General features: G+C 40.3%; 1 protein-coding gene across 1 annotated transcript in view; it reads left to right on the top strand.

The window, feature by feature from the left end:
• Positions 1–22,755, top strand: part of LOC104072254 (laminin subunit alpha-3-like) — a gene marked incomplete at both ends in the record, with an annotated part of 42,181 nt that extends 19,426 nt beyond the window's left edge. The window contains 13 exons of the mRNA XM_009579234.1: positions 2,131–2,249; positions 6,953–7,043; positions 8,072–8,203; positions 9,700–9,762; positions 12,341–12,475; positions 16,628–16,765; positions 17,277–17,323; positions 18,255–18,354; positions 19,562–19,614; positions 20,018–20,123; positions 21,890–21,989; positions 22,437–22,593; positions 22,661–22,755. Of these exons, the coding sequence (XP_009577529.1) occupies positions 2,131–2,249; positions 6,953–7,043; positions 8,072–8,203; positions 9,700–9,762; positions 12,341–12,475; positions 16,628–16,765; positions 17,277–17,323; positions 18,255–18,354; positions 19,562–19,614; positions 20,018–20,123; positions 21,890–21,989; positions 22,437–22,593; positions 22,661–22,755 (1,336 nt within the window). The remainder of the gene's footprint in view (positions 1–2,130; positions 2,250–6,952; positions 7,044–8,071; positions 8,204–9,699; positions 9,763–12,340; positions 12,476–16,627; positions 16,766–17,276; positions 17,324–18,254; positions 18,355–19,561; positions 19,615–20,017; positions 20,124–21,889; positions 21,990–22,436; positions 22,594–22,660) is intronic.
• Positions 22,756–23,171: the final 416 nt, after the last annotated feature.

Here is a 23,171-nt window from a genome sequence, read left to right as displayed (position 1 = left end):
TTTATTTTCTTGAAGAATTATATGAATAAAAATCCCCAAGGATCTTCACAGGCTATCACAACCTGGCCAGGGAACCCAGTCTCGACCTGTCTGGTTCCTGTCAGCAGACCATAAGGGAACCTGATGGCAGGCCACCACCTCAGCTGGTAGTTTCTAGGAAAAGGCTTCCTTGTCCAAACCTGTTCACATATAAAGACGTGGAGGAGATACAGAGAATGATCCAGTTTCCCTTCTCTTGTCTGTATGATCACGTAGCAAGGCATGGAGAATCAGTCGTCCGTGGTACTCCCAGTTGTGCTCCCAGTTGTGCCAGGTACTTGGAATAGAGTTTGGAAGGATTACTTCCCATACGCTTCCCTAATCGTGAAGAAAGTAGGGCAAGGGCCCTTAGCTTCTGTTTTGAGGTGTTTTCAGGAACGAATTGCCTTCCAGAGTATCTTATCCCCTGGTCCAGATGAAGGGAGGATTTTCCTAAACATGAAGTCATAGGTTTATAAAGTCAAAACTTCAGGAGTTTCCTGGGAAGGTTTCCCTGGAGTGCTGGAACATCTGTAATGAAAAGCTCACCTAGCAGCCAGATGCTTGGGGAAGCCCTTTTTGCTTCCTGCATTCTTTCAGAAAAATTCCTGTTGTTCCTCTCCTGCGAGAAAAGAAGGTCGGACATAGAATGAGTTTATGGCAAAACCATCATCCTGCCCTTTGATTTATTCTGTTTGCTTGCTACTATGGTTGGTTCCTACTCAGATTTATTTTATAGTTCTGGAAGACTTCAGTGAAGACAGGCACAGCGTTACATGACCAACAGGAAGAGATTCATTTTAACTAAGATGGGAAGAGTATGAGATATTCGTAACTGATCTCTAGGAAATTAGATAAAATTTTCTGGGTAAATCCATCACCCTTTACTCAAACTTTATTTGCAGGAACTATTCAAAGTGTGGAGCTATTTTTCAGGTTAATTCTCTTCTGCAAGCAAGGCACAAATGTTGGGCTGGCTTTGGGATTTGTATTGCTAGGTCTTTATGCCAAAGGTAAAACAGGAAAGGCTTTTCGGGATTTAGGTCTCCCACGTCAATGCAAGGAGATCGGTGAAGCCAGCTGATGTGCATACAAGGCCACGAGTGGATATATCAGTGGATGTGTCTCAGATGTTTTCAATAGGTCTACTTCCGAGACTGAGACATATGGTGAGGCTGATGTGCCTGCAAGCAAAGCCTCACAGGTATCTCTCTTTCAGTCTCTTCTGAGCACTGCAATATTAGCATCTGTTAAAAGGAGTTAAAAGTATATGTATGTGGAGATGGATTCAGAGCCACTGTGAATTCAGCTGTTACCTTCATTTGGCTTAACAGAAGAGAAAAATAAAGGAAAGGAGCTAACCACAAACCACCCAAAGTAAAATTTATCACAGCTGAGACTATAAACAACCATACACTGGGGAAGTGAGTTATCTCAGTCACCTAATTCTATCCTTTTCTATATAATAACAATAATATATTGTTACAATCATTACAACAATCATACCATACCTCTTTAAAACATACTTTTTTGAACCCACAATTCCCAGGAAGCAGAATGAGCTCGTACCTAAAACTTCTCCATTCAGAAGACAACCGCTGGGTAAATGTATAGCCAAGTTTGCGGGTTTATCTTTATCTACAGCTGAGTATGAGAGTTCTTTGGTGTAGGTCTTTTTATTCAAATGTTTATACCTTCTCTATAATTATTTATTTTAAGTAAAGGTTAGTGCACACAGCTTCAGCCCAGATATATTTTTAGACATGGAAAAATAAAATAAACATTTGAACATGTTTTTGATAATTTTTAAAAACTGCTGAGACCATTCTTCTGGAGCTTCCTAGTTCTGCATTTATGCATAAAAATATGTTGTTTGAGGTGGTACAACTGTTGCCTCCTCTGATAAGCCCAGCAGCGCATGTTTTCCTCGTACATGGACGATCTTACCATGTTTCTGGTGTGAAAATCCAGGTGTTAATAGGTAAATTTGAGCATACTCTGACATACCTGAGTGTATGTATACATAAAAAATCTAAGCTTCTTTTTCACCTCTGCTACATTACTGAATTCCAGCATTATAATGAAAGCTGACTTGGAATATTACTTTTTCAGCCTGCAATTGCCATGGACATGCCATTGATTGCTACTATGATGCTGATGTTGATCAGCGTCGAGAAAGCTTAAACATCCGTGGGCATTATGAAGGTGGAGGAGTCTGCATTAACTGCCAGGTAAAAAGGTGGTTTTGGTCAGTTTAAATAAATTACATTTGAAGGAGGACTGTGCCCACACCAATAGTTTGGCTGACCAATCTAGATAGCTCCATTTCTCTGGGGTTGTTACTTGACTTAAAGCAGGGAAAAAGGTGTCTGAAAATAGTTTACATTGTACAACATTGCTTATTAATGTATAAAAGACACATATAAATTGTATTTATGCTCAGTCCTGTGTGATTCAAATAAAGCAACAGTTAAATCAACTACAAAAATTCCCATTCCTATTATTACGAACTCTGCCATTTCCCTGCTTAACAGAAGGAAGTAAAATTAACCAAATAAAATTCCAGCTCAGGGCAGCTGGTTCCTTACTGCAGCAAAAGACAGAGGGCTCTCCCTCACCAGCAGGAGTAAAGGAGGGCATAGGCTATACCAAGAAGTAAGCTTATAGGTATTGAAAAAACACAGAATCGTAGAAGGGGACCTCTGGAAGTCATCTAGACTAGTGCTCCACTCAAACTAAGGCTATGTGCAAAGTTATATTAGGTTGCACTGAGAAATGTCCAGTTGCGTTCTGAAAATTTCTGAGGGTGGAGATTACCCAGACTCTGGGTAATCTTTTACAGCACTTAATTGCTGTCATGGTAAAGAGATTTTTGTTACTGTTCAGTAGGAATTTCCCCAGTTGCAACTTGTGACAGCTGGCTTTTGTCCTTTTGCTGTGCACGTCTGAGAAGAGTTGTCTCTGTCTTCGGTATAACTCTCTCTTAAGTACAGGAAAACTGCCATTAGACACCTCTGTTCCCCTTGAACATCACTTCTGCAAGCCGACCAAAGCCATTCCCTCAGTTTCTCCTTACATGTCATGTGCTCCAGCCCCTTAACTCTGTTAGAGGATCGGTTGGATTGAATCAACAAATGTAAATTTGGAATCAGAGACTTTACACTGTGTCTGTCATTAATGAATGATACGTTCTTGGAAAGAGAAAGAATGTCTCTCATCCTGAGTAACTTTTGTCCTACTCTGGCTAATTACTATCAGGAAAGATCGTACAAGGTGGCTAATTACTATCAGGAAAGATCGAACAAGGCTCTGATCAACTTGATATAATCTTGGACTTATCTCTGCTTTGAGTGGGACTGAACCACCTGACCTCCTGAGGTCCCTCACAACCTAAATTATTCATTGGTTCAGTGATCTCGGGGTTAAATACATCCAGACTTACTTGGAAACCTGTCTTCCTTTTGTTGTCAAGTCTTCTGAAGTATGATGACAAGCAGCTGACCAGAACTTAGTTCAGAGGGAAAATTATCATCAAGCCTATTTTCTTATGAAACCTGTATCATGAGTTATGTATTACCATGCTGTGCATTTAAAAATATAATGGTATTTAAGGAACAAAAAAAAGGAAATAGCCAGCAAAATTTATAGGGTATGTTTTCCATCTTATTGCTGCAATATAATCAGATATTGTCCTAAAGGCAGTCAGAAGAGAGTAGAGTTATTTTTACTAGCATGAGTAGAAGAAATGTTCTTTGTCCTCCAGTTGACATTTCTGTGCAGAACTTTATTCATGCAGTCTGGTAAGATTTATCATGTTGGTCCTTCCTGTCAGCTCTTTGTTCATGACAGAACATTTCTCTTACATTTCTTCCAGGATAGAAAAGAGCAAAATTAATCTAAATCTATGAGTCCTGGTTATATGACTGATATTAATTGTTTGTAACCTAATTTTGTGGAAGTTATGCTGGATTAAATGAGTTTACCATAAATCTAATTATAGCATTTTTTTTTTGTGGATAAAGCACATGGATTTTAATTTACTTTTTCTGTTAGTGTCAGGAAAGTATTAGGAATGGATGCTTGAATGAAGAAGTGATAGAATTAAAATTGCATTCAGATAGATTCAATTTCTTTAGAGTCTGATAACAAGGGAGCTCTGGAAATCACGTAGTCCAGCCCCCTACTCAGAGCAGGTCTAATTAGATCAGGTTTCCCAGGCACTTGTTCGGTCAAGCTTTGAACACCTCCAATGGTGGAGATGCCACAACCATTCATGGCAACCTCTTTCAGTGTTTGGCTGCCTTCATGATAAATTTTTTTCCCTAATATCTAATTGGAGTTTTCCATGTTCCAGTCTGTGCCTGTTGCCTCTCGTCCTCTTGCTGGACTCTGAGAAGAGTCTGGCTCCATCCCCTCTGTATCCTCTGATCAGGTAGTTGTAGGTAGCAGTAAGTTCTCCCTTCTCTTCTTAATGCTGAAGAGACCCAACTGTCTCAGCCTCTTCTTGGATGTCGTGTGCTTCAGTCCCTCACCACCTTGGTGGCTCTGCCCATCTCTTGTCCATAGCACCAGTCATCTTATCACAGAGAGCAATGAGGTTGATCGGGCATACTTTGCCCTAGGTAAATTTATGTTGAATACATCCAACCACCTTCCTGTCCTTCGTGTGTTCTAAGATGATTTGTTCACTGGATCTCCTTCCCCACTGAGCAATGGGCCCTTACTCCCATTAGCTTTTCTTTTGCTGTGGATGTACTCCTAGAAACCTTTCTTTTTGCACTTCACCTCCCTTGCTAGTTTTAACTCCAGCTAAGCTTTGGCTTTTCTAACTCCACTCCTACATGTGTGGGCAATGTCTTTGTATTGCCACCAAGTAGCCTGTCCCTGCTCCCACCTTCCGTGTACTTTCTTTTTGAGTTTGAGATCAATCAGGAGCTCTGGATTTATCTGTGCTGGCCTTCTGCCATGCTTGCTTCACTTTCTGCACATTGGAAAGAGCTGTTCTTGTTCTAAGGAGGCTGTCCATGAGAATCAACCAGATCTCCCGGTCTGCTTTCCCCTCCAGGGCAATTTTACACAGGATCTTGCCAAGCAGTTACCTGAACAAGCCAAAATCTGCTTTTCTGAAGCCCAGGACTGTAATTCTGCTATTTGTCTTGCTTACTTGTCTCAGGATCTTAAAATCCACAGTTTCAGGGTCACTGCAGCCAAGGCTGCCCTCAGCCTTCACATGTTCTTCCTTGTTAGTGGAAGTCAGTTTGAACAGAGCATCTCCCCTAACTGGTTCATGAACCTCTACATCCAGAAATTGTCTTTGATACATTCGAAATAACTTCTGGATTGCTTGCACCCAGCTGCATTGCCCTTCTGGCAGATACTGAGGTGGTTAAAGTCATCCACGAGTACCAAAGCTTTCTCTAGCTCCCTAAAGAAGGCTTCATTTGCCTTCTTGTTCAGGTGGTCTGTAACAGAGACCTACTACAGTATCAGCTGTGCCGGTCTGTCCTCCGATCCTTACCCACAAGCTCTGCACAGGTTCATCACCTGCCCCAAGCCCCAGGGAGAGGCCCAGGCATTCTCTGCAGCCCCAGACCTGGACAGTGGCATCCACCTCCTGGAGCTCTGTCTGGGGTGGGGCCTCTGATGTGCCACGGCAGTTAGCACCAGTAGTCTCCGAAGAATGTGCCCTGCAATGTATTGAGACCATCGCTGCACAATCTCCAAGTAGCCCTGCACTGTCTTGAGCAGAGATGCTGGGCCCCTCTGTGCTCCTGCCATGCTAAAAGTGCTGCAGCAGCCCCTGCGTCTCCGTCTGCTGTGCGATGTGAGCATCACCCTCCCTGAGCGAGCGTCAGCCTTTCCCAGCAGTAGCTCAGATCCGAAGACGCTAGAGGAGGCTCCTGGCAGAGCTGGAAGCAGAACCCAAAACTACTGTGCAAACTGAGAGTGCCGACAGCGAGCAGCAGCCCCAGCAGCGTCCTGGGTGCCCTGCTCATGAACTGCCCCTCCGTTAAATGCCGGGTCCCTGCTCAGCCCTGAATTGCGACACTCCCTAAGGAGGAACTAAACAGCGAGTGGGCGCTGGGGGCAGCTGCTCCGGGGCAAAGCTTCCCCCACCTCCGCTTCCCCGCTTACGAGACTACGAGCCCACCAGAATGCCTTGTGACCGTGATTTACTCAGCTGGTGAATGCTGTTGCCGCAGCACGCTCCTGCCGCCCCCACCACAGGGGAGGGCTTTGCTGCACGAGTTGAAACACACTGAGGACCGTGTTCACAGCGGATTTAGGTTTTTTTAGCTGTGGTTCAAGTTAGTTACGTTATTTTTTCTGTGTGCCTAAAATACATGTTTATAGAGAGGTATGCTTTTCTAATGGAAGATCTGTTTTATGCTGACTGATCAGGTTTTGGTTTATTTTGATGTGGCTGATCTTAGACATAGGGTATTAAAAAAAGTAATAGTATGAGGAAAAATTAATGGTGCAGTTGCCTGAACGATGTATATGTTATGTTAGACATAGGGTATTAAAAAAAGTAATAGATAGTATGAGGAAAAATTAATGATGCAGTTGCCTGAACGATGTATACGTTATAATAAGAAAGTAGTATAAGAAGAAATAAATATGTGCTAGTGAAACAGAAATTTTTTTCCTAGATTTACTTTTTTTTTTGTTAAAATAGCTCTATTCTATGCTTTAAAGATAAAATTCAGCTGCTTTATGTGAGAATACAATGATTCAGAAATCTGTAGAGAACAGGTGGTTAAAGAACAGCAAATGATGAATGCTGTCTTTATTGCAGTCATATTCCATTTTTTTTCCTGTCCTGATCCTTTTTCAGTTGTATATAGAAACAGTGTAAAGGATGTTATTGTTTCGTAATTCTTCCACGTTCCCCTTTTTATCTCATATTCTCCTTCTGTTTTATTTTGCACAGCATAACACAGCTGGTATTAACTGTGAGAAGTGTGCAAAAGGTTACTATCGTCCTTACGGTGTTCCAGTGAGAGCTCCTGATGGCTGTATACGTGAGTCCGTTTCTATTAAGTATCTGCTCATGGTGGTGGCTTGAGGTATTTTTGCTATAATGAGAGCATGGGATGCACCTTTTGGGGAGGAAAAATGAAAGAGTGGCTAAAAGATGTTGGAGAACAATTGCAAATGACTTTCTGTTTTGCTTTACACCCTTTCTTCTCAACTTATGTGTCATATGAGCCTAAAGCTTCAGTCCATCAGCAGGACAATAGGAGGAAGTAAGGCAGAAAAGGCTGCTGAGGAGATAGGATCATGTAAGCCTGGGGTGCTGCCACACACCCCACAGTGAGGTGGCACGACCTCTAAGAAGCCACTCTCATCTCCTACCCTCATGACCTTGCTTCTCTTAGCTCTCTGATGTATATATGAGGTATCCTTTGGCTCTTGGTCACTTGAAAATTTTATTCTATAGCTCAAAAGGTCACGAGGATCACTACTCCTACTTTATGCAGTGCTGAACCTAACGTCTAATAAATAATGCAATAGGATAATTACTAATGTAACATTTAAAAAAGAAGGACTGAGTATAGGTAAGAGGTAAGAGTTGAATTTCAAACAGACTGAAGGAGCCTTGTGACAGGTAGGAGGAAAGTTTGTTGAGTTTGGGTATTGAAATGAATGGGAAGTCAACAGAGCCGTGACGTGCTGCCATAATGTTGCACGTGTGTGCAAGGGAAGGTGGATAGAGCGTGGTGCTTAGCCTAGACCACGGAGAGAGATGAGCAGGTGCCACAGAAAAGATAGTTGCAGCAGTGCTGTGGAGTAATAACATGCAGCTTTCTGAACTAAAAAAGACTAAACACACTAAGAAAATAACATAGGTCTTACTTCTAAGGGATATCACAAAGATTAATTGGTGATATAGAGTACTTGGAAAATATGTAACAGCATGCAAATGTTAATTCTTTAAATAATCAGGCATTCACAGCTGCAAATCTACTGTTATAATGCCATTGTGTACTGCTGTAAAAGGTAAATTAATTCTTTTCCAAAGAGTGCCTAATTGCTGATACTTATTTAGCTTGCAGTTGTAACTTGGAGCATGCAGAGGGCTGTGAGGAAGGGTCTGGCCGCTGCTTCTGTAAGCAGAATTTCCAGGGAGAAAACTGTGAACGCTGTGCTGATGGATTCTATGGTTATCCATTTTGTGTCCGTAAGTATACAAATAAAAATGCCCCTTTTCCAGTATTTTCATTAAAGAATTAACAGTTTTCATTACACTTGACTTGGTTAAAATACCTGGCATTTCAGCTTCACATGTTCTGATAAATCAGTTGTCATAATATGAAGAGAATCTGGTTTATTTTACAAAACGATGGTTATTTGAAAATCAAATAGGTTGTGCTGCATTCTCACAATTCTGAGTTAATTTAAGACATCTTTGTCGAGGCTACAGCCTATCTCTCAGTAAGTAAGTCATGAACTCCAGTCCTAAAACTCTGGACAAATTGTTTAAACGTGTCTCAGGGTCTTTAGGTATGAAGAGCACTTGGGCTGGGAAGTGAAACATGACTGTAGTGAGAGAGAGGGGAAAAAATGGTTATCTGTTCTCCTTGATGCCTCCTAGGATTTGGAACTTGCATGCCTGATAAACGAAGCTTGTGGGCTTTTGGAGGATTCTAAAATAAATAAAAATAATTCTAAAATAGCACCTGCATAATGTTGGAAAGGTCATCCTGGCAGAGCATAACGCTCTCAGCCATGCTCTCTTATTTTTGCTGGACTGCGGGTAGGTGCAGATGTGTGGTCGAAGGAAGGGTTCCAGTTTGTTTCAGATTTTTTAAGAAATGGTTGAAGGAAAGGTATTTGTAAATCCAGAGAAAATAAACGTATTAGAAAAAACAATGCGACACAAATGCTGAGTGCTTCTGCTTATTGAAAATGGTAACAGAATGCTATCTAATGCTATTGATTAATTGAAAATTAGATTTTTACTTCAAAATAAAGAGATTAAAATTAAGTGTTGGGAATTCAGCAAATTAAATGCTTTCCCCATAAACAAATCATACATAAAGTAGCTGAGGAAAAAACTGAGGAAAAAAGTAACGTCAGAATTGTGTTTGTTGCATAAAAGCTTGTGACTCCATGATCAGATTCTAAAAATGCATCAGTGGGATGTTTTGTGCCCTCAGGAGAAGCGTGTTTCTGACAGCCAACAAAACAGGTGGTGGTCTGGGGCAAGATTTGAGGTCTGACTAAAACAGAGGTACCATGATGAAAATGGAAGAAGAGGGAAATCAATATGAAACAAAGGAAAAAAACAGTGTTAAAAAATGAAATGTTGTTTGTTTTCAATGGCTGTGATAGAATAAATCCTCTCTGTACAGTGCACTCTAGATTATCACATCTCATTTATCCTCTTGTTTGTAGTCCCACATTTTTAAGTAGGTTCAGCTCAGGTAGACCTTGATCTAAATCCCACTGATCTTTGTAGCACATTATCTTTGGATCCCATCTTAATGGAGAAAAGTTTGTTGGGATGTCTTTCCCATTCCTAATCTGGAGGATTCACAAATAAAAAGCTCCCAAGATGTAACGTATATGTCATGAATTCTGGCAGTTCAGGTAGCGAGTGATGGTTTGTCATGATTTTTAGTGAAATAACTGTGTCTGTTTCAAATATGCTTCATTGTTTCTTTTGTTTTAAAGGTATTCCTGTATATCCTTTTACTTCTCCAAATCCAAGAGATGCTATGGCTGGTGACATAATCGGCAAGTTCTTGGTGTTTTTTTTTCCCCCCCATTTCACTGTTTTTCCCCCTGTCGCTATTTTTCACTGTTTCAGTGGTTCCTGCTCTTTCATGGAGATTTATGTAGTAATTTTGCTACTGTTGGTATTTATCTTTCAGAGAGCCTTTGTTCTTGCCAGAAGTTCATCATATTGTCATGTTCGTATTGAACAGTTTAGTAGGCTAGTTTCAGAAAGAGTTATGGATCAAAATAAATTTGACCAGCCTCCGGCAAACATCTGCAGAAGAGGCTGACCATCTTGTTCGGTGCTCTTACGAACAGATCCATCAAGACTTTCTGACATGCACAACTTGTCAGCTGCTTTGCAGTGTAAATCTCTTTCTTAAGGCTAACTGGCCTCTGCTTCTGGACTGTCCTCTTGCACCTGGCAAATTGTACATTGCCCTTGGCAGTCAAGAACTTTGATTTCTGAGAGAGCTACATATTTCTTATTTAGCCCACTGCAAAGCTGCCTGAAATCCATACAATGATTCCCTCAGTGGGCTTATGTTTTTTAGTATATATTATTATACTGCAGAACGGAGACATCATCACAGCTAGTGCTTAATCACGTACATAGCTGTAATGCACTTCAGGATTAATAACTTTAAAAAACCTCGAAACCTTTTTCGTATCCTAAAATCAACATTCTTCCCCTTTATTTCTGCTAGCTTTAATGGAACTGGAGTTTATGTTGGCAAATGAAAAAGTATTTTCTTCTGTGAATGTAGCAGACATTTAGGTATAAGCAGACAAATCCATGTATGTATTTACAAGTCCCAATTGTTTTCTTGAAAGTGTCTGCAGTTGCCATCACAGCCCACAAAGGCTCAGTCTCCTGTATCACGTATCTCCTTCGTACAGCATCCAAAAGAATTGCCCTGCTAGGCCTCTGGGTATGCTCTGTCGCATATTTAAAAGACGTGTAGATGAGGCCTTGGGGACATGGTTTAGTGGGTGTGCTGGTGTTGGGTTGACGGTTGGACTCGATGATCTTAGAGGTCTTTTCCAACCTTAATGATTCTATGATTCTATTCTATGATTCTATATCCCCTTCTCTCACATATTTTTAAAAGGAAGAAGAAAGAAAATTCCAAAGAAAAATGAATAAATATAAACCGGAGAGAACAGATCTTGAGCTATTTACATTTTCAACGAGTAGCATCTGAGTCTGAAGGCCTAAGAAAGGCAGCTGCCTCTAAGTGGAAGCTTCTGTGCCTGTAGAAGTTGTAAATTTGTGTTGGCAGACGAAGCATGATTACAGATTATTATTTTTTTAAATGAGATTTGCGTGTAAGGGTCATACAAATAGTTTTGTCGGTTCGAGAGTAATAATTACAAAGCACTGATCTGTTTTTCTCTGCAAAAATAGGAGGAGTTGCGTGATTTTATGCATTAACTTTGTTCCTTTCTTTCTTTTCCTTTCCTGTTGTAACAGAAGGCGGCTGCAAACCAGGGTATTTTGGCCCCCAGTGTCTGCGTAAGTGCCGTAGTTTCTTTGACTCTTGGAGCCTGCTCTCCGGTGTCAATGCCAGCCTTCGGCTTCCAAGTGAAATAGGAACTTTAAGATCGTAATGCCGTAAATGTTTTCTTTACAAATGTGCTCTTCAGCATGCCAGTGCCATGGCGCAGGAGTGCTGGGAGGCGACTGCGATGGAAATACCGGACAGTGCAGATGTCGAACTGGATTTTGGGGGTTTTCCTGTGATACCTGTGCAGTTGGGTATTTTCATTACCCCTTCTGCCAGGGTAAGCCAAAACATTCCCTTTCAGCAAGCATATCAAGTTTTATAGTGAGGGAATTTCAATCCTGTTTGCCACAAAGATGTGTTCATAAGGGGCTCTCCCCAGACTCAAGAAGTCAAAGAAGAAGAAAAATGTGGTGAGGGGGGATTTCTATCTAAAAATGCCCCTGATTCATTGATCACTGTCTACTGTGTGATGCAGCTGTCAGGCTCCAGTTTGAGGTTGGATTTAGTAACATTGATGAGATTTAGAATACCAGTGGGAACATTTCTGTTACTTGTCGTTGTTTTTTAAAAATTTTATTTGTGTTTAATTTGAGTTTGCAACCTCACTTTGATGCATCAAGCTGCCCTTTCTAATCAATACTAGAAAACTGACTGTTTTTAAACTTTATTAACCATCTCCGTACTGTCTTTTTAGGCATTTTATTAACCATTCCCACCTGAGCTTGTAAATCCAAACCATAAATTGTTTCATTTTAGTCTTAAAAAGGATGGAATTACTTTCAATAGTTGGCATACCCCTCTGAGTGGGGACGGGCTAAGTGTAGTACTTCAACACTGACACTGAACGCAGTAGTTACTGTGAGCGAGATTCTTTTGCTCTTGCACTAATATCTCCCTCGGTACTGAATCACTACTGATGTGGGCAATCAATAAAAGCTGTTACGAATCAAAATAAATTTGATGGGAAGATTTTGGTCCCATTGAGCATCAGGGAGTCTTGCTTTTTAATTTTTTTTTTTTATTTCTTTAAAGAAAGATAAGAGAGTCTGTGCAGAGGCTGCCTCTGAAATGTCTTTTCTCATTTGCAGTGTGCGAATGTAACTCGGCGGGTACCCAGCCCAAAGTCTGTGATTTTCTCGGGAGGTGTCTTTGTCGCTCAGGGGTAGCTGGACCTCAGTGTGACGGCTGTCAGCCTGGCCACCGCTCGTTCCCTGCCTGTGAAGGTAAGGCTGCCGATCGCATGTACAGCATCAGACAGACCCCTGAACAGGCAGAGAGGAGTGCTTTTCAGGTGCCGTTTTTGCAGTGGCTGCAGCAATGTTCACATGAGCAAGGGACTCTGGTTCTCTACAGTGAAGTCCTCATACATTTTCATTCTCCAAGCACTAATTCCAGGCATGTTTCCATAGTAGGGAAGAATTATATAGTGGTTTTTCTCACAGGCTTTTTTTTTGCGTGGCCGGACAGTTTCATATAGCCTCAGTAAGCACAGCTTTCTTACTAATAACCAAACCATTTGAAAGCTGTTTTCACATGAAGACCTACAGCAACAGAGCATGCTTGACTGCTAAGGAACTGGCATAGTAAAAAAACCAAGCAGAGCTGTGAAGCACTAATCTACTTTTGCAGAGGGTCTTTGTTTGGTACCTTGCAAAATGTGTGTTCTGTAAATCAGAAAATTAGAAGCTCCCATTTTGCCCTTCACAGTGATTTCTCACTCATTTTAAGATCATATGACAGGCATGAGCCAAACTGTTCATGTAATCATGAAACATGAATGATCTCCATGGGGTTCTACCAGTGTACCTGCCACCAAGGACTAGCCTGCTTTTTATGAGAGAGGAAAATTGATGAAGTGTAACCTGGAACGTCATAATGGTTTTGTGTGCATATGATGAATCCATCAAGTCCTATCTGGCCCCTAGGTTTTGTCTGCCTTTGCAGAGAGTGAGAGAGAGGCCTTTAATCCTTAGCGAATTTTACATTGAGAAAGAATATAGGGTATTGCTGAGTTCTAGTATGTACTTTCCTGTACAGCTTAACAGGAGTTATATGGAACATTATGATTTACTTTCTTCTCTCATTATTTTTGGTTGTTGGCTACAGCAGTCGTCTTCCTTTTGGGCTTACGTACTTGTTTATGTCCTATGAATAGACAGCAGAATTCTTTATGCCCTTGCAAAGATACATTATGTTGTGTTACCAAACATAATGGGTGGAATAAAGAAATACCACATGACTGTGTCTTTGTGGTCTGGAGAAGATTAACACTTTTTAATGAAAAACATAAAATCAGGGTTCTGCGTTGGTACATGCTGTTCAGTGGTTTTAAAAAAACACTTTTTATTTTTTTCTTAGAACTGCATCAGGTAGCAATCTTAAAGCAAATCGAACCCATATTGAGTACGTTTGAACTTTTAACACCAAAAGCTGAAAAGAGACATAAAAGCTTAAAAGAGCATGCAAAAAAGCAAATTGTAAAAGACAGATAAAAATAGTTGAAAACACAGTCAGACTCAAAACTGCTGCAGTTCACAGCTTGTTCTGTTAAAATAAGCTGCCATGGGTTTAAATTTAAACTAATGCAGCATGCTGCAAACGGGGGTGGAAAGTGAGCAGCCCAGCCTGCTACTCCTCTGTGGAGTTGTCATCTTCAGAAGGGAGGTAGATCTATGACTTTTTGCCTTCTGCGGCTAAAACTAATCTCTCTAGTCTTGCCTTGTTGAACTCAATAGAAGCTTTATTCAACAGGAGTGATATCAAAATAAAGCCTTTAAACTATTTAATGATACTAAAATGAGGAGAGAGTGCAATCTAATGTTCAGCTGGGGGTAGACTCTAGTGTATGTGATGTTTTTGGAAGCTTCAGTATTTCTATTTCTCTTACGCTAACTTCCTAGCAAGCCCTGCGTCTTTCCAGGCCTCTTTGAAGTAAACACAGCAAAGTCAGATGTCCTTGGCTGCAGCAGAAAGAGGAACCGAAAGGGGGAACTAGGAGCATGAACATGGAACAGAATGACACTGTTTGTTTTGTATTTCTGACAGTCAGCCATTTCTGTCAGTCATAAAAGCCAAGTGATTAACTGCAACACTTCAGCTTGTACCTGGGGCAGCTGGGATTCCCAGATGGGTTCCCATTCATGTACCTATAAAGTGTGCGCCTGTGTAACTACCAGCATCATTTCAATAAAATAACACTTCTTATCTGTGATAGAGCTGTTAGCCTAAAATAGTGGTAACTCCAAGAGAAGCACCCATCCAGCTAGTTATAGTTTGACAACGTGCCTTGTGTATTAGATGCAGATTCCTGCAATGCACTGCTTGCCAGCTTGTAGAATTAAGATGTTAGCAGTTTTTACCTTGTGCATCATTTATTTGTGCATCATGAATCTGTGCTTGTGCATCATTAGCTGCTTGACTGATAAGCTTCTTGTTAGCTATTAGACTTAGCCTAGCTTTGTGGATGCTGTTTCTCAGAGGTTATTTTTTAAAGATGTCAAGTACTTCTCTCATGTGACGTTCTTTCCATTTTAAGATGGATTTCTGTCCCTTACACATGTGTTTTGCAAGGCATCAAACTAAATCTCTAAACTGTACATTATAGAATTGCAGTAAGAACCTGATTATCAATGGTTGAGGAGGCAATTACATTATAAACATCTATTTCAAGATATTTATTTTTGGTGGTAAAATTATGGTTTGTCTGGATTCCTCATGATAACTTTACATTCAAAGAGGACCTTTTTTTTTTTTTGCAAACTCTGGTTTAAATAACTGCTGGTTTAGACATGTATCTGTTAGGATAGTTATTACTTTTTTTCTCTGTGTAGAATGTAACTGTGATGCTGTTGGCTCAGTGGAGAATACATGTGGTCCTAGAGGTCAGTGTCTGTGCCATAGTAACTACGCTGGACTTAGATGTGACCAGTGCGCTCCAGGTTATTACAGCTATCCCACCTGCTTGCGTGAGTAGAAGCCTTTCTTCCTTGTTCTGGAGCTACCTGTGTAACTATGATAGTTTTGTTCCATCCAAAGCTGGCAACAAAACCGCTGAAGATCCAGCCAGCGGCCAGGCTTCCTGGGAGGCACGCGCTGTGGTAGTCTTCCCTGGCACATCATCGCTGTTCCTGTGCTAGTTGGATTAGTGTGAGCCTGGCAGTGTTTAGGCTTGGCACAGTTGTATCTCTCTTTTAAAACATGAAATCTAAAGCTTAGGCTGGGCAATGGGCATGTACCTTTATGAGTTCTGGCTCACTCAACTTGTAGAACATAAGCTGTGTTTCAACTGGTTTGGGCTTCTAATGTCTGATACACTGTTTTGTAAATTTTCAAGTTTATTAGTGTGTGCTCTTGACATGTGCCAATATTGCACCATGAATCCTAGCCTAGAAGAACTTGACTCTGCAAATCATCCATCATATCAACAATTTTTCCTGCCCACGTGGCTCAGTTGATCAGACCCAGAATGTTTGTATAGGTTTTTCACATCAAGCAGAGGGAAACCTGCAGGCTCTGTCATTAAAATCAGCAAGCTACTTGATCATCATGAACAGGACTGCTCTTTCATAGAAATCAAAAGATTATTAGTGCTAAAGAAGCAATGTATCCTCGGAATTCTGCTATTACTAATTACCACAACCAGAGCAAAAAATAATCTGACAGGTTTGTTCTCTCTCTTTAGGAGACTGGCTGCTACTTTACTAAAATAATTGTCATTAACCATTTCACCCTTAGACTGTATTTGAGCAAAGATTAGTCCCCTGGGCTGTAGCAGCATTGTTCTTTTTTGTGGCATTATTCTTATTTAGCCTATGTGTATAAATCATTGCAAAACTGAGACCTTACGTAGGAGTTTGAAACAGTAACACTGTTGCATGGCATATTTCAAAGCTTGCTTCTGGCCTCCTCTGCCCTCAGATCTAAAGGTGTGATGGGCATACAATTTCATATTCTATATTTCGCCATCATATTTTTAAGTGCAGGTCTAATTACAGAATTTGCCCTGTGCTTTCTGTAGCCATAAGAAGATCAAGAAAGCAGAAAGGCAAAACCAAGTCTGCTCTTAGGATGGGACAAAGAATTTGAAGAAGAGAGGTTTATTATGTTTTCAGATAATCCTACCTGTTTCTGTCAAGAATAGAGGAAGAAAACAGTGCCAGCATGGTACAGGTCACCTCAGACTCATAGGTTCCAAGCAGGGGTGAGGACCCTGAGAGTTATGGGAGGACCTTGTGAGCTCTTTGTTGCAGAGGAAAATGAAGAACGCTCTAGACAAATAGTACTCAAACCTCGGCAGTACTAAAGTTTTGGGAAGTTACTGCTCAATACCTCCAGGGTGAACCCTCCCACCACTGTCCATGTTTGTTGTTGTGTAGCTTGTCGGTGCTCTCCTGACGGTTCCCAGCACGGCACGTGTGAGCCAACATCGGGGCAGTGCGAGTGTCAAACGGGCGTCACGGGGCGGCGGTGCGACAGGTGCCTTTCTGCAGCCGACAGCTTCCCCTACTGCAAAGGTAACGCTTCTGAGGGAAAATCCTCCTTTCTGATCGCCCCTGGGTTTTTTGCAGCGTTCTCCAGGGCAGTATACTGCATGCAAAATTTTATGGAAAACCGCTGAAGCGTGGGGAGGGAGGGACACACCAGGAGTACATATTAGATGAGCTTATTCATCGTTTTCTATGTTATTTCATGAAGTGAACTATAAGTTTAAAACCCTTTTTGGATGATGGCACAGGAACTTCAGGAAAATGTCTCTTAGTTCTGTAGGTTAGTGCTACATTTTTCCAAGTGACTACTTTGCATACCAAACCAAATAGTCTAAACTAGGCTAAATACGCATTTGAAAAATCACTATTAAAGGCTTCTGCTGGTCTTGAATTTTAAAGTATTTGAGTCCCTCTGAGGTAATCATGTTAAAAAGCCCTTTCAAACTCACACCTGCTACATTGTACTTCTGCACTACTACATTCCACAGCTCTGTTTTCAAAAGATCTTTCAATGTGTTTGTTTTTTAATTTCATAAAGGTGTCAACAGCGAATGTGACCCTTCAGGTAGCATTGGTTCTCATTCTGTAAGTATTCTACCATTACAGCTAACGATATGTGTTAATAATCCATGTGCCTTTGCTGAACACATTCACTTCATTGCTCAAGCCCTGAAGCCTGCTTGCTCTTAGACTGTGAAAGAATTGCACAAGGTTATCTGCAGAGTAAGAGTGGAAATAAACTTTTTGTTTTGTTCTTTGCTCGTATCAATGCAATTACCTGTTAAGGATATTTTAAAAAATCTTGTATATATGGAATATGCGTATTGTTTGTGTCTTCTTGGTATGCTAGAACATTGATGTATACATGCATATGTGCATATATACCTATACATGTCTCAAAGACCTTCTGGTTCTGGGTTGCAATGGGCCATTTAAGCATCAAATTATTCTTGAAAAAATTATTATCTCTTTGTAACTGTTGCTATTCCGCTATTATTGTTATTAATACACTGATGGTTATTATTAGTAGCGTATTACCAGAAATCACAGTCATTGCTAAATATGTAGCAAAGAAGACCTAGAGGATAAGTCTGACAGATGGAAGAGGTATCTATGTAGGCTCATGTATACAGCTATATGTGTCTTCCATCAATAAAGGAAGTAGTAAATATGAAAATTGATGAGTATTTTTAAGGAAATTTGTTATATAAGCTTTTTGCAAAACAGTTAATACTTTAGAGCAGTTCTAATAAGGCTATAAAAGAATTGGAAAGTACGTCTGTTGGGACATTTAGAATAAATTAGATACGGAAAAAATACGCAGGGTGGAACAATCCTGTGCTGATAGTACGAGACAGAAAAATCTACAAAGTCTGAATCAGCCATAGTTTCCATGCATCTGTAGAAGTCAGTAAACTGCCTGAGCTGTTAATAATACTAGGTTTTTCTTAGTACTAAAGAGCAGTATGTTTTTTATAAAACAGATGAACCCATATTAACTCCTTTCTGTCTTTAGGGCTATTGTCAATGTCTTCAGCACACTGAAGGTCCTACGTGTAGTAAATGCAAACCGTTGTACTGGAACCTGGCCAAAGAAAACCCTGAGGGTTGTACAGGTATGGCTTCGTGACATATTTCTTTGGCTTATGGAATGTGTTCATTTGAAAGTCATCTTGATTCGCTGTCACCAGCTTTGGTGCTCAGTGACTTTCACAACTCTTGTTAACAGCATGTTTTTCATGCTACTTAATTTTAACACCAAATTACCCATGATACCAGCAGTTCTTTTAGAAATTAGACCATAATTTCATGAGTGTTTGCTAGTGCTGGACCAAGGTGTGGTCTGAGTTACAATGATGTATACTTCACATGGCCTTATGGCAGTTTTACTGGAGTGAGATGGGATTTCTCCCCTTAACACTGAAACCAGAATATGGCTCATTGTTTTGAGAAAAAGGTGCTTTTTCATTTATTATCATCTCCTAGCTTGCAGAGGAGTGAAGAGCCTTCTTGTTGCCTCAGGGCGTGACAAATCTGTTACGGTTTATGTCTATATAATACCGATCTGTTTGCAATTTTCAATGTTTGCTAACATTAAGTGTGTGTTTTTCAGGCAGATAATAATAGTTTTAAAGATTAAAAAAGGATAAAGATAAAAAAATCTTCAAAGATTTCTTTCTCCCCAACTATTTCCTTTCCAACAGGTTCTACCACAACAACCACCTAGATAGGATGAGTAGCCTGAGAGCCAATACCGATATCATTACATCTTTGACTCTAGATCTCTAAATACTATGCAGTCTAAACGTCTCCTCAAAGATTAATTGCTGCACCTTTCATGTAATTCATCTTCTCTGCCTTCAGTCACAGAGTCAATACTGGGTTTCACCAAACCTCTAGATCAGCATAGCTCCTTCCCGCAATATTTCCTTCATTTATTTTTCATACGGCGAGTTGAACTGGTCCCAAAGTAGCACTGCAGAACAGAAGGTGCCAGTCAGGCTGGAAGACACTGTTTTGCATCAATTGTCTGAATGTTTCTAAGAAAGAAAACAGTTGTAAATCCAAACTCAAGACTCTTTTTGTTAAACACAACTTAGAACACTTCAAAATGCACCAGTAAATCACACGTACACTCATTCTTTCTCATTTGCTTTTTCTTCTCACCTTGTGCCAGTGTCCGTTTGCTATTCTGAACCTTCCAGAGTAAAATCCACCTTGTGGCACTATGACTCAAAATTGCAGATTCAGGGTGTGGTTTTTTTTCTCTGCAAAGTATCTTGGAAAGGCAAAATGCAGATTGTCTTTTTTTCATCTGTGCAGCATGCCAGTGTGACGTGAGTGGAACACTAAGTGGAGTCGGAGAATGTCATCAGGTAAAGTGAAATTAGAGATATTAATTAAATTGATTTTTGTAAAGATAAATTGTTGTAACATCTGGTAAGGTAGAAATCTCACTACTGATTATTGGTTTTGCACATAAAGTGGCTGGTTTTATACAGCAAAGAAGCAGTTTTATACAGAAGTCCTAGTCCTTTTATACATACGTCCTAGGGATGTATAAATTCTGAAAATTTTTCATCATCTTGAGTTTATGTGTTTTCCAGTCTGTTTCATTGAAGATTATAAATGATAGAATTTATGTCCCATAATGTTTTTTGTTGAGATTAGAATGTTTTTCCTCTCTAGAGGAAAATTTAGGGGGAATTCAAAGTATTGAAAGATTAAAGTTCTGAAAAAGGTGCTGAAATATTTTTGATGAAATTGTTTTCTTCACAGGAAAATGGGCATTGTTACTGCAAATCTAATGTTTGTGGAGATTCCTGTGACACTTGTGAAGCTGGTTATTATGCTCTTGAAAACAAGAATTATTTTGGCTGCCGAGGTAAAATGAATAAAGGACATTTCTAGTAGCACATTTGCGCTTAGCACAAAAGTCTTTAGAATTCCCTAGGTTGTATTTTGAAAATGTGGATGTGTTTGTTGAATCACATGTGTTTGTTGTGCACAGCATTTTGCACTACTGCTTGTAATTGCTTGTAACCCATGCAACTCCTCCTTTGCCTTCCAAAGGGAGAAAGAACAAGGTAGATGTGGTTCCCAGCCATTTTGTGGCTCGCTCACATGAGGAAAGGTGTTCCTCTTTGAGTTCATTGTCCTTCATCTTGCCTTCCCCCATGCCTCATTTACCACCACTTGCCTGAGGCTTCTCTGTCAAAGCCCACAGTGAGATGGCATGAGGCACTGCTAAACCTGTTATCTTATCAAATAAGATAACTGAGAGTCATTCCTCCTCTCACTCCTTCTCCCGAGTTGTGGGGCCAGGGATGGTTGATTTTCCTGCAAGCATTACCTGTAAGAGTGGTAGCTGTCTGTTCCGCTTAGCAGTTTTCTAAGGTTTGCTGCTGCAATACAAACTTAAAGCATTACAACAGATACTAGCTTGATTTTTTTTTTTTGCAGGTATATTTGTGTATTGCTTTAGCCTAGGGCTCAGTGTATTTTGAAGCAGAGCCAGATGTAGCTGTGATGTGGAGAAAGTGGTCCTTCTTCTGAAGGATACTTGCTCTGCCGTGTGTTTTGAGTGATGTAGGGATACTTCAACAGTTCCCTTCCCTCCTTGTCCCCACACTGTAGATTTAGGTTTGTTAAAACTATTGAAAGCACTTTCAGTGACTTCAGTGTGCTTTACACCTGTCCAGGGTTGATGCAAGAGATTTATTTTTAAAGCATTGAAGTACTTCTAACAATCATTTAATATGTGCGAAGTTAAAAATAATGGCTATTGTATTGAACAAGGCTTTCATGCCTAATGTGCAAACCAAGGAGCTAACAAAAGGGATCTGGTTTCACAAAGGTGTCAAATACTTTAATTTTCCGTGATTTCAGTGAGATTACAGGTGCTTAACATGTCTTAGAAAACAGGACGCTTTTACACTACGATGTAAATACGTGTTTAGGAACTTTCAACCTTTCAATTCAGTTTGAATTTTTTAGCCTAGACGTACTTGTTCCTTAGTACGAAATATTATACTCGTTACTAGAGGTGTCCTTTAGTTTGTGCCACAAGTCCTGTCTCCTGTAGAAAGTCATTCAATATTGTTGTCCACTATTGGTTAAAAATATGCATATGCTATTATATGAACACATACGTTCTTGTTGTGTGCAAATTTTGTAAGATAAATTAAATATTGGGGTACCAGGCTCTGAAAAATTAACATCTTCTTACAATTTTTATAAGTTAGGTTTTGGGTTTTTGGTTTTTTTTTGTTTTTTTTAATAATTATTCATCATGATATTGCTGTAGAAATTCTGACTTATTAGCAAAACATTTGAATGGCGGTTCTGCAAAACTGTAGTCCTGCATTTAGTAATGTGGCATGGCGCATTACTTGTGATTTTTTAAAAAAGTGGCTTTTGTCACATTCCAAGGAGAAAGAAGCAAACATGGGCAGCCAGAAATAGTTTCAGCTTATGCATGTGTGTTAATATGTGTTTGAAAGAGTCTGAGGGGAGGGGAGTCTGAAGGGCTCCGGAAGGAGGAAACGAGTCATTAACGGTGTTTAATTAGCGGAAGCGAGGTATGTTTTCTGATAACGTTCACCACTTTTTTCCTGATGGGATATTTGGCTTCTGCTCTTTGCCTGCCAGGCTGCCGGTGTGATGTTGGAGGATCCCTCAGCCCGGCGTGTGCCGAGCCCTCGGGCGGCTGCCAGTGCCGGGCGCACGTCGTGGGGACGGCCTGTCGGGAGTGAGTCTGGCTGTAGCTCCTGGTAGCTCCTGCTTCAGCATAGTTCTCTTGAAACTGCCCCTTGCTATCCTTTCACGTGATATTCTGGATTTGTTGATAAATAAGCTGGTAAATTGTATTAGTTATTGATACTAATTTTGCTGGGCAGTTTTCTTCTGGTATTTTAATACGATTTTGTAACTTGTTTCCTTAAATAACCAATACCTGTTTTGCAATATATATATCTATATATCTGTCAAGAGTTATAAAGGAAAACATATGTAAGCTGTAAAAGCTTCTGGAAAGAGATTTCTCATTACATCCATCTTATCAGCTGTCTTGAATTTATTAGCCGCTACCAGGATTCCTCGGTCATCAGTAGGTCACCTCCCTTCCACTGCTTTATGCTCTTAGGTGTAGACCATGCAGCGACTGGTAATTCTTTGTTGTTTTTTTTCACCTTGAAAGGCCTGAAAAAAACTACTTTTTCCCTGATCTGCACCAGATGAAGTTTGAGATTGAAGATGGTACTACTGTCAAGGGAAAGGAAATTCGGTTTGGCTATGATCCTCAGGAATTTCCTAGCTTCAGTTGGAGAGGATATGCCCGGATGTCCTCTATACAAGTAAGCTGGTATTTCACTCAAGGCTTTGGGGTGAAAACATAGGTGTATGGTATGTATGTCTCTATAGTACCGCTATGTGTGTGCAAGGTCATGGAGAAACCAGAAAAAAGGACAGGATCTCACTAATCCGAACCCTTTGGCACTGTATCGCCGTTTGGATTAGTAAGTGTTGGTATTGTTGTCAGTTGGTCATTGCTTGTGCCAATATGTGTTCTTCAGAAACGTTCTTTGAGGGTTTTTTTGTGAGAAATACACATTTTGCGATAGGTGTAAAGAAAAGAACTAATAGCTTTAAAGTCTATAATACTAAGTGCAGAAATTCTTGTCATGCTAAGGACAGCGGAAACAATAGAAGATTGATGCTTGGCTAAATAATTTGGATTATATAATTCCATGGCAGTCAGTGTCCATAAGATTTTCAGGTACCATCACAGTGCTGTCACTGAAGTCTTCTTCCACTTGCAATTTATGTTGGGCAAAGAAGAGGAAGGTGCAAATTTTATTAGGAATAATACCTTCACATTGGAGCAAACAGGAGAATGCATGAATCAGTAAAAGAATCATAGAATCATAGAATC

Source organism: Fulmarus glacialis, unplaced genomic scaffold (genome assembly GCF_000690835.1).
Source record: "Fulmarus glacialis isolate BGI_N327 unplaced genomic scaffold, ASM69083v1 scaffold9476, whole genome shotgun sequence".
Lineage (NCBI taxonomy): Eukaryota > Metazoa > Chordata > Aves > Procellariiformes > Procellariidae > Fulmarus > Fulmarus glacialis.
Note: the sequence above shows the minus strand (reverse complement) of the source record. Positions and strands in the feature narration are given on the sequence as shown.